The sequence below is a fragment of the Humulus lupulus genome, chromosome 4, assembly GCF_963169125.1.
Source record: "Humulus lupulus chromosome 4, drHumLupu1.1, whole genome shotgun sequence".
Taxonomy (NCBI): domain Eukaryota; kingdom Viridiplantae; phylum Streptophyta; class Magnoliopsida; order Rosales; family Cannabaceae; genus Humulus; species Humulus lupulus.
In genome coordinates, this window is record NC_084796.1 from 243,433,379 (window position 1) to 243,444,339 (window position 10,961).

Here is a 10,961-nt window from a genome sequence, read left to right on the forward strand (position 1 = left end):
ATTTCCTTTTGTTTGTTGATATTACCCACAATCTTCAAATACTCTTCATTTCTTCAATGCCACATATAAGACTATCTAGGGTTTTGATTAGAATAAGAAAGGAAGGACGGGAATATAAATCTATGAAGGTTTGGGTTTGGATTTATGGTTGTTTTAGAGAGGATGAAGATGGGAGACTAGGAGAAAATTTGACAAAAAATGGGTTTCAAGGAGAAAATATTCAGAATGGGGTTTGTGTTTTAAGAGAAGGTAGATTTATACATGTTTTTCTCCCCCTGATGGAGGCGCCCCATGACTCAGCTATTGCAAGTCGCAACCCACCTCATTTTTTTTTTGAATTCCTTATTGCAGGCGCTGCGACTCGGCTGTAGCAAGTCGCGACCTGCCTTTTTCATCCAAAATAGTATGCTCTATGACTTCCTTGCGCGTTGTGACTTATAAGAGCAAGTCGCAGCCCGCCTCTACACATTTATTTTTCTGTGCTCTCTGACTTTTTCTAGGGCTGCGACTTATAAGGACAAGTCACGACCCTAATTCCCCCCAGAAACCAACAACTTTATTTAAGTTTTTAGACTTCTAGGAGCCACGACTTAGCTAAAGCAAATTGCAACTTGACCTCCAGACGAATTTTAAAGCCATCTTTTCACGATTTGCACGGTACCTAAATACAATCTACTCTAAAACTAAAAAATGAATCTTTACAACTCCAAAACAAAATTAAATAAATTTGTTCAACTAACTAAAAATTAAAACAAAAATAAACAAATTATAGGAATGCCTCCTACAACGTTGTCGTTAACGTCATTTAGCTGGACGCTGCCTTCCAACTTAAATGGGCAAAATTATTGCAGACTTGACTTGATCCACATGACCATCTATGTAATGCTTTAATCGTTGTTCGTTCACCTTAAAATGTCCTGTCTTTTCACTGTGAACTTCTACTACACCATACAGGAATATTGTAACCACTGCGAAAGGTCCTGAACATCTAGACTTCAGCTTTCCAGAAACAACTTCAACCTTGAATTATATAGCAACACTTCATCCCCCAGTTGAAAGTCCTTTTGAAGAATACGCTTGTCATGAAATGCCTTCGTCTTCTCCTTGTATATCTTCACATTCTCATAGGCCTCATTACGGAATTCATCCAAATCATTTAACTTCATAAGCCTATTTTCTCCAGCCTTGTACAGATCCACATTCAATTTCTTAATTGCCCAATATTCCCTATGCTCTATCTCCATAGGAAAATGACATGCCTTCCCGAATACTAAGTGATAAGGCGACATTCCTATGGGTGTTTTGAATGCTGTCCTATAAGCCCATAGAGAATCATCGAGCCTTTTTTACCAATCCTTCCTTGAAGTGTTAACAATCTTTTCAAGGATGCTCTTTATTTCTTGGTTTGATACTTCCACCTGGCCATTATCTTGAGGGTAATAATCTAGCGCGGTGCAGGCACGAACTCCATACCGAGCACAAAGAGCAGTAAAAACATAGTTGCAGAAATGACTCCCTTCATCGCTTATGAGTGCTCGGGGGGTCCCAAACCAGGTAAAGATGTGTTTATGCAGAAAATTTAAAACTACCTTTCCGTCATTTGTAGGTGTTGCTGCTGCTTCCACCCACTTAGATACATAGTCTACAACCAATAATATGTATTTGTTATTGAATGATGATGGAAATGGCCCCATGAAATTGATCCCCCACACATCAAATAATTCTACTTCCAGAATTCTAGTAATAGGCATTTGATCCATTCTAGAATTGTTCTTGGTCCGTTGACAGTGATCACAACTCTTAACAAATAAATTGGCATCATTGAACAAAGTAGGCCAATAAAATCCCGACTGTAGCACCTTTGTCACTGTCCTAGTAGCCCCAAAGTGACCACCACACTGGAGAGTGTGGCAATGCGTTATAATAGACTCCATCTCCTCCTCAGGCACACATCTCCGAATCACTTGATCTGCACAATGTATATAAAGAATGGCCTCTTCCTAATAGTAATGCTTAACCTTTGAATAAAACTTCTTTAGTTGTTGCCTTGACATATCCGGAGGTGGAACTTTGGCTACTAAAAAAATAACATAGTCTGCAAACCAAGGCACCCCTTCATGTTTACTTATAGCAAAAAGTTGCTCATTCAATTTGAACTTCCCTTTCACTTTGCCCATTCTCAATCTCTAATCTCGATAGGTGATCTGCTACCAATTTTTTTGTCCCCTTTTTATCTTGAATCTCCATATCAAATTCTTGCAACAATAAGACCCAAAAAATAAGACATGGGTTGGCATCCTTCTTGTTCATAAGATATTTAACTGTTGAATGGTCGATATAGACTATTAACTTATTACCAATTAGATAGGTTTTGAACTTGTCAAAGGCAAACACTATTGCTAGTAAATATTTCTTGGTAGTGACATAGTTCAATTTCGCATCATTGAAAGTCCTATGAGCATAGTATATGGTCTGGAACACCATGTCCAACCGCTATCCCAATACCACTCCCACCACACAATCACTTGCATCGCACATAAGCTTAAATGGGAGATTCCAATCCGACGATACTACAATCAGTGCGGTGATTAATTTCTCTTTTAGTGTGTTAAATTCCTTCAATCATTCAACATCAAAATTAAAAATCACACCATTCATGAGTAAGGTTGAAAAGGCTTCGAAATCCTTTAGAAGTCCTTAATAAACCTTCTATAAAATCCAGCATGACCCAAAAAACTTCGAACACCCTTAACAGAAACCGGTGGAGGTAGGTTCTCTATGGTGGAAATCTTAGCTCGGTCTACCTCAATACCCTTGCTTAAAATTTTATGGCCCAAAAATATTCCTTCTGTCACCATAAAGTAACATTTCTCCCAATTCAAAATCAAATTAGACTTTTCGCACCTTTCCGGTACCATTATTGTGAAAATTAATATACGTAAGTATACGCAGTCACACAAGTAATATAATGATAAGTAAGATCGTCTCCACAGGGATTGCAAACAAAATTCAATGTAAAACCAACTAATTAACAACTTAAAATAAATGGAAAATATGGGAATGATTGAGTAATGAATCTAAATTTAAATGACTATAAATAAAACCTGCTTAAAATGTGGCTACAATTACTGGAAAAATAATTGCAAGAAAAAGTATCTATGGAATGATAGACTTGAATAGCTAAATCCCCCCTATGTCTAATCTGCCCAGTTGTTACAACATTTTGTTCAGCAAAGTTGCACAAAGTTAACATAATTCTAGAATTGCTCGTGAGATTTTTCCAAAACTCACTGATTATGTTCTACCACTTAAGTTAATATATTCCTATATTTAATCAGGTTGCAGAACATCAATTAAACACCAATTCTCAAGTTATGCAAGGTAGTAAAATATTCCTATCTTACTTACTAAGAACATCCTAAACATGGAAATTCTCTTGCATCATCCAAGTTATATCCACTAGATTTAGCCTTTCCAGAACCGGATCTAGCTTAGAAAATTGTTACTCATGGCCAATTAATAACAATTAAATAACAGTAAGCTCACTTGAATGAAGAAAGGCAAAATTGCTAAACTCATGCATTCACATTACTTAATCACATGCATAGGGGTTCATATCCATCCAAGTCTCAAAGGAGCTTAGCTCATGTTCAAAACAGAAAATAAAATATAAAATAAAATCTGTTCTCCCATGGAAACTACTTTGTCTTTACAAAATTATCAAAATCCAAGTTTAAAAAGAAGGGAAGAAAATAGAAGAAGACGAATAGAAGGTGGACTAAATGAAGCTTCGGCCTCCTCCTTCTTTTCTTGATGGTTTCCTCTTTTGAATACTTGGTTTTCAGTACTATCCTTTTCTGCAACTATTTTCTCCTCTCATGGCAGCAACACACATGTGTTCTATTGAATGATGCTGATGGCTGGTACTTCCTTTCCTTCTATATCTCTAGGGTACAATTTCATTTACCATAATTAGAAAGCCCACTTTCTTCTCTTTGGCCCACTAGTCCAATCCACATCAGCCAGCTGACATAATTTTAAGTGACTGCCACATAGGCGATGAATTAGATGAAGAAATTCCTGCTGGTATTTTGTCCACGTCATTTCCCAGTGCCCAGAAATGCTATAGCATTTTGTTCTCCAGCAAATCAGAAGCATTTCCAGCTTTAGTGTTCACTTTGGCCTCGAATTCCTTTCTTTTCCTTGGCAATTGAAAATTTCCTTTCCTAAACAACAAAACAAACAGAATTAATTAATTAATTACATTTAACACTAACAACTTAAAAGACTCCTAAATTAGTACACTAACTAGAAAAGAAAGATAAAAACTAATCAAACTTACAAACAACATCACATTCATTACTCTTTTCACGAAAAAATCAAGTTTAAAGTTAATAAAAATAACTCTATACCATAGAGTTATCAACCATCTCCAAATTAGCTAAACACCCATCAAAAGAAGAGCCAAATACTGAAAAATCATCCATAAAAATTTCAATACATTTTTCCATCATATTCGAAAAGATGGACATTATACATCTTTGAAATGTCGCTGGAGCGTTACACAATCCAAACGACATTCTTCGAAATGCAAATGTTTCATAAGGGCACGTGAATGTAGTCTTTTATTGATCTTCGGGAGCAATAGGAATCTGGTGATACCTCGAATACCCATCCAAAAAGCAATATTAGGGATGGCCCACCAATCTGTCTATCATCTGGTCCAAAAAAGGCAAAGGGAAATGATCCTTCCTTGTTGCCTTATTCAGCTTACGGTAATTAATACAAATTCTCCACCCCGTCACCGTACGGGTTGGAATGAGTTTATTATTGTCATTCTTTACTATTGACATTCCTCCTTTCTTGGGGACCACTTGAATTGGGCTAACCCATGCACTATCTGAGATTGGGTATATTACCCCCGCATCCAACCACTTCAGGATCTCCTTCCTTACCACTTCCTTCATCGAATGATTCAGCTTCCTCTGAGCATCGATACTAGGCTTACTATCATCCTCCATTAAAATACGATGCATCACCGTTGAGGGGCTTATACCGTTTATGTCCGCCAAAGTCCACCCAATTTCCAACTTGTTGGCCCTCAACACTCTAAGCAATTTTTCTTCTTCCACATTAGATAACAAAGTAGAAATAATGACAGGCAACATCTCGTTCTCCCCCAAATATGCATAACAGAGGTGTTCTGGCAAAGACTTCAAATCTAGAGTTGGTGGCTTCTCAACAGATAGGAGGGGTCGCTCGAGCCCTTGTCCCGATTTCTCATACTTTTTTTTGTATATTTTCCCAGCTGCATTCAACCATTTTACATACTCGATGGCCTCAGTACCATCACAGTCCTCCTAACTCGCTATCATATTAAACTCAAGTGGGTCTTCTGTAGTCTTTATCCTTGCACATTTCTCATAAAAAAACACTCACACTAAAGCAATTGTCACTAGCCCGAGGATAATTCATGGCTTTCTACACGTTGAACACCGCTTCATCACCTTGTACCCTTAGCCTCAACTCACCATTCTGCACATCAATCAAGGCCTGCCCAGTGGCTAAAAATGGTCTCCCCAATATAATAGACACATCTTCATCTTCCTCCATATCAAGCACTATAAAATCAGCAGGGAAGATGAATTTATCTACTTTGATTAGCACGTCTGTAGAGTCCAAGAACTTTACTTAGCTAATTGTTCAGTAGTATTAGAGTATGTTTAGTATTATCTTTGTTACTGTGGATTTGCGGTTCAGGCCGGGAATTATTTGGACACTCATAGTAGTACTTATAGATTTTCTAAGTTTAACCTATAGTTTAAGGATATTTAGTATAACCTAAGGTTTGATTAATGTGACTGATATTAAGGATTATATTTATTATATTATAAGGTTTAGACATCAACCGATAGAATTTGAAGCACATGTTATGAATGGTGATTAAGGATTAAGTATTTTTGGGGATTAAATTTAATAAGGAGTAAAGTTTGAATGTTATAGGGTCAGTCAACAGCTTTGAATACGTTGAAGGTTTAGTCAAGGCTGTTTACTCCATTCAAACTTAGCTAAAAATGTGTAATTTCGTGTTTAAATATTCAGCGTATGCCGATATATCGCAGCTATAGGGGGCGATATATCGCAGCACGTAGATACGGAAAACACGAGACGATGCACGGTCGCCTCGGGCATACTGGCCCAGGCGATATATCGCCTCCTCCAGCATGAATTCAAACTCTTTTGAATTCTTTTCCTTTCAGCCATTCAAACTTCTTCAAAAGTCCAGCATCTTTTGAACGGGTCTTCAGCCTCTGCTGAACGATTATTCAAATGATTTTCACCTAAAAAGCCATTATTTTTATTCAAGTAAAATCAAGATACTTTCATTCCCAAACTCTATAAATAGGACCTAGTACCCAGCCATTATTCACCTTTTGCTCTAAGTTCAGAAGCTGCTAGTGTTAAATGAGTGTGAGAGTGTAAACACCTGGTTTGGGAAAATCATAAGCTTAAACATCATAAGCTTATCAAACACTTTGGGAAGTGAGGTTCTATAGTATTTTGGTTGAGGAGTAGATTGGTCTTTCAAGTCTTTGAGGTAACCAAAACTCTAGTTCATTTCTGTATTATGTTATTTTCTTTCTCATAGTCTTCTACTCAATCTCTAACCTTAATCTTCATTTTGGTTAGGGAATCTAAGTTCTTGAGCACATAAGTTTCGGTAAGCATGTTTCTCAAATGGTTTAGTCTTTCCATCCCTTTCATTTCATCTCTTTTCTTCTTTCAACTCACTCTTGTTCATTATGGTTATTAGGAGTGTTCCAAAAGTCCCAACTCAGTCCACATATCCCGGTAACTTTGGTAAGGAAAATAGGCTAGAATCAATATGTTATATGTTTATGTTATCTTATGTTTTTTGCTATCAAATGTGTTATTATATGTATATGTGTATGTTTGTAGGCTTGGGCATATGACCCATATGACTAACAAGACCCCAAATGGGTTATGGGCATATGACCTACTTAGCTAGTAGGACCCCACTAATCCCATGGGCATATGCTTGTTTAGTCTATGGGACCCCAAGTAATAATGGCCATTATAATAAGTGTATGTTATATGTATTATGTTAAGTCTTTATGTTTCTTATGAAGTTATGTTTATGACTATGTGTTAGATTTTCCTTGCTGGGCATTAGGCTCATTCCTTTTTGTTTTATGTGCAGGAAAATAAGCTTTAGAGGCGGAAAGATTCGTGACGCTTAGAGGATGTGTATCGATGGTGAATGGAGTCAAGGGGCCGAGCGTTATTCGATTCGAGGATGTAGTTTCTGTTTTATGTCTTTTTACATGTATTTTCCGCACCATTTATGTAATGTCTTTTATTTTAAATCATGTTTTGTTTTTAAAGACAATGGGATCCCATATCCTTCTTAGTATTCTATTTATTTGTAAGTAACTCTTATTTTACAAGTTACTCAATAAAATTATGGTATTTTCATAAAAATGTAAGTTTTATGTATAGTTTCGTTAATGTTCCAAATGGTCTAGATTAGTGGGTCATTACAACGTCCTCAATGATACCCCGAGGATGTTTGACTGATCTGTCTGCCAGCAGTAGTGTAACTATAGTAGGGCGAGGCTCTCCTAAACCCAATTTTCAATAAATAGAGAGCAACATTAGATTGATAATCACACCTGAATTACATAAAGCTCTCTCACATCGAAAATTACCGATGGTGCACGGAATGGTGAAACTGCCTAGATCCCTTAATATAGAGTCCCAGAGAATCATTACTTAGCAGCAGTAGTAGTAGTAGTAGTAGTAGGAGTAGTAGTAGTAGTAGTAGTAGCAGCAGCAGTAGCAGTAGCAGTAGCAGTTGCAGTAGCAGTAGCAGTAGCAGCAGCAGCAGCAGCAGCAGCAGCAGCAGCAGCAGCAGCAGCAGCAGCAGTAGCAGCAGTAGCAGTAGTAGTAGTAGTAGTAGTAGTAGTAGTAGTAGTAGTAGTAGTAGTAGTAGTAGTAGTAGTAGTAGTAGTAGTAGTAGTAGTAGTAGTAGTAGTAGTAGTAGTAGTAGTAGTAGTAGTAGTAGTAGTAGTAGTAGTAGTAGTAGTAGTAGTAGTAGTAGTATTTTGGTTCAAACCGGGACTTATTTGGAAACTCATACCAATAATTGTGGATTTTATAAGCTTAACCTATAGTTTAAGAATATTAATTATAACATAAGGTTTGATTAATATTGCTGGTCATAGATATATATTTATTATAATCTATGGTTTAGATAGAACCATTAAGAGCATGACACTTGTCATAATTATGATTATTAAGGAATTAAGTATTTTTGATGAATAGTTTTAATAAAAGAAAGATCTAGAAGCTCTAGAACCTTCTAGCAGCTGTTAGGATCGTATTATGACTCAGTCAAAGCTATTTATCCAATTCAAATCATGCAGAAAAAGTGCAAATAGGTGTTTAATATATCGACGTATGTTGATATATCGCAGCATAGGGGCCGATATATCGCCTACGAAATATACGGAAAACACGCCGACTTTTGGTAAGGAAAGTAGGCGTGTTTTAGGGTAGAGCCGATATATCGCCTATAGGGGTGATATATCACCCTTAGTGATGATTTTTGAAAAGTTTGGTTTTTTATTTTAAAAATTTCCCTTAACCACTTAAACCTGCCTTTGAACGATTTTGACCGAGTTTTAGGTGTCCGTTGAAAGAAAATTCAAATCTTTTTTATTTTATAATAATTTATTTATTCAAATTAAAAGGGGTTAGTTTCACTCCTTGAACTCTATAAATAGGATCTAGTACTCAGCCATTTTCTTCATTCTTCAAGCAGTCTTCAGAGCCTCCAAGGTGCTAGTGTTACTATAGAGAGATACACTTGGGTTTGGGATGAATGCTTTATCATTCTAAGCTTTCTATACACTTGGGAAGTGAGATATAGTGTGATTTCGGTATTGAGGTTTAGATCAATCCATAAGATCAACCAAGATATTCTTATTCCTAAGTTCATTCATTATGGTTCTTTAGTATTCTTTTATTCAGATCCTAACTTTTGTTTACGATTCTTGATTAGGTATTTAAGTTCTTGAAACTTAAGGTTCTTCTTGGTAAGTTTATTCTCGAATGGTTTAGTGTTCTTTTCATCTCTCTATTCTTTAGAGATACTCACCATTTTACTGTTGGTTTATAGGAGTGTTCTAATCTCGCTCTTGTTCCCAAATATCCCGACTTTTGGTAAGGAAAGTAGGATAGATTTTATGTGCTTTTATGTTATGATATGTATATGTTTATGTGGATGCTCAAAATTCAACACCGGTAAAGAACCCACATCTAATGCCTAAGGTCTCCGTAAGGTCCAAGGCAACCATGTTTGAAGTCCATTTGAACCCTCAAATTATTGCTCAAAATGACCCTGCTCAAATTGACCAAAATGACCCAAGAGTCTCGCGCACGCTGCCTGCGCGCGCACCCCACGCGCACGCCGCCTCGCGCCCGCAAGCCCCGCGCGCACGCCGCCTCGCGCCAGCACGCCCCGCGCGCCTCGCGACTCGCGCCCGCGCGCCCGCGCGCCCCGCGCGCCCGCGCGCCCCGCGCGCCCGCGCGCCCCGCGCGCCCGCGCGCCCCGCGCGCCTCGCCCCCGCGCGCCCGCGCGCCTCGCGCCCGCGCGCCTCGCGCGCCTCGCGCCTCGCGCCGCGCGCCCCGCGCGCACCAAGGGCTCGTAGTAAGGTCACCTCACCTCGCCCCCAAAGGCCTCGTCCAAGGGCCACGTGTGCCTCGCTTCGCTCACCGGCGACGTCAAAGGCCTCAAGAGACATAGCCTCCACTAAACACCCTTCGACCATGTATCAGGAGCCTCGTAGTATGGGGGATGCAAAGTTATGGTTTCACAAGATAAGCCCCTCATCTCATTTGTAGGCGTCATGCCTCCTCACACACGCAGCAGGCCCCGTTGAAGAAGCCTTATCTCTTTTCCTTAGCTTCCCTACCCTTAGTAGGACGAGGAATAACCATTGGGTACATGTTACCCGTACGTGTACGGGTGCATGACGCACAACCATGGGGAGGACAGGAGCATGACCCTGACACCTGTACCACACAGGTAGTGGAGGTGCGGATCAGTCCAGAGAGTGGAGGCACTATATGCACGCCTCTGACTATGTACCAAGCTGACACTATGATCCTCTGCTCCACCACTCTTCCCACACCACTGCCACCTGTGCTATTACCCTGACAGGGTACTTTTGTACTATTTTGTCTCACGGGACCACCATGTATAAGGGGCCATTAGAGCCCAGCTATAAAAGGGGCTTGACCCCTCAGAATGAGGGGTTGGAAAATTCATTGTAAGGAGAGGCTATTGAGAAATATACGAGGACTTGCTCCATCATTTATCTGTGTTTACTTTTCCTTAAAGTTTATTCTTAGTTCTTATATAAACATCACATAACTTACCTTTGAGTTTTCCGATCTAATTTCGTTGACGAGATTTCACCGTCAACAGTTTATGTTATGATATGTATATGTATAGTATGTCTTATAGTCCTTGGGAATATGACTTGTTTAAACAACAAGCCCCAAGAATATGTTTTCAGTCGCTTGGGCACATGACTTGCTTAGATAAGCAAGCCCCAGGAATTTATGATTGGGCATATGACTTGTTAAGATAATAAGCCCCAAGAATGGATGATTGGGCATATGGCTTGCTTAGATAAGGAAGCCCCAAGAAGTTATATTGGGCGTATGACTTTTTTAGCTAGCAAGTCCCACAAATTTGTAGGCATATGACTTGCTTAGCTAACAAGCCCCAATAATTTATATTGGCCATTAATGTTGTAGTCTTATGTGATATATGTTTATAGTCGTATGTTTTATAGACATATGTTTTATAGTATATGTTTATGATATAGTCTTATGTTTATAATTTATGATGTATGTTGTTAGTAGATTTT

At 38.7% G+C, this 10,961-nt stretch overlaps 1 protein-coding gene across 1 annotated transcript; it reads right to left on the bottom strand.

The window, feature by feature from the left end:
• Positions 1 to 828: 828 nt before the first annotated feature.
• LOC133833093 (uncharacterized) lies at positions 829 to 1,289 on the bottom strand. Its single transcript, XM_062263351.1, has 2 exons — positions 1,092 to 1,289; positions 829 to 1,020 (listed from the first exon to the last, which is right to left on the bottom strand). The coding sequence occupies exons 1-2, from the start codon at positions 1,287 to 1,289 to the stop codon at positions 829 to 831; spliced, it is 390 nt and encodes a 129-aa protein (XP_062119335.1).
• Positions 1,290 to 10,961: the final 9,672 nt, after the last annotated feature.

Bases quoted from the DNA above. Each gene is read 5' to 3' on its own strand.
- LOC133833093 (XM_062263351.1), bottom strand. From the start codon at position 1,289: ATGTCGCCTTATCACTTAGTATTCGGGAAGGCATGTCATTTTCCTATG. The intron at 1,021-1,091 runs GCATTTCATGAC...ATATAATTCAAG, and splicing joins TATACAAGGAGAAGACGAAG to GTTGAAGTTGTTTCTGGAAA.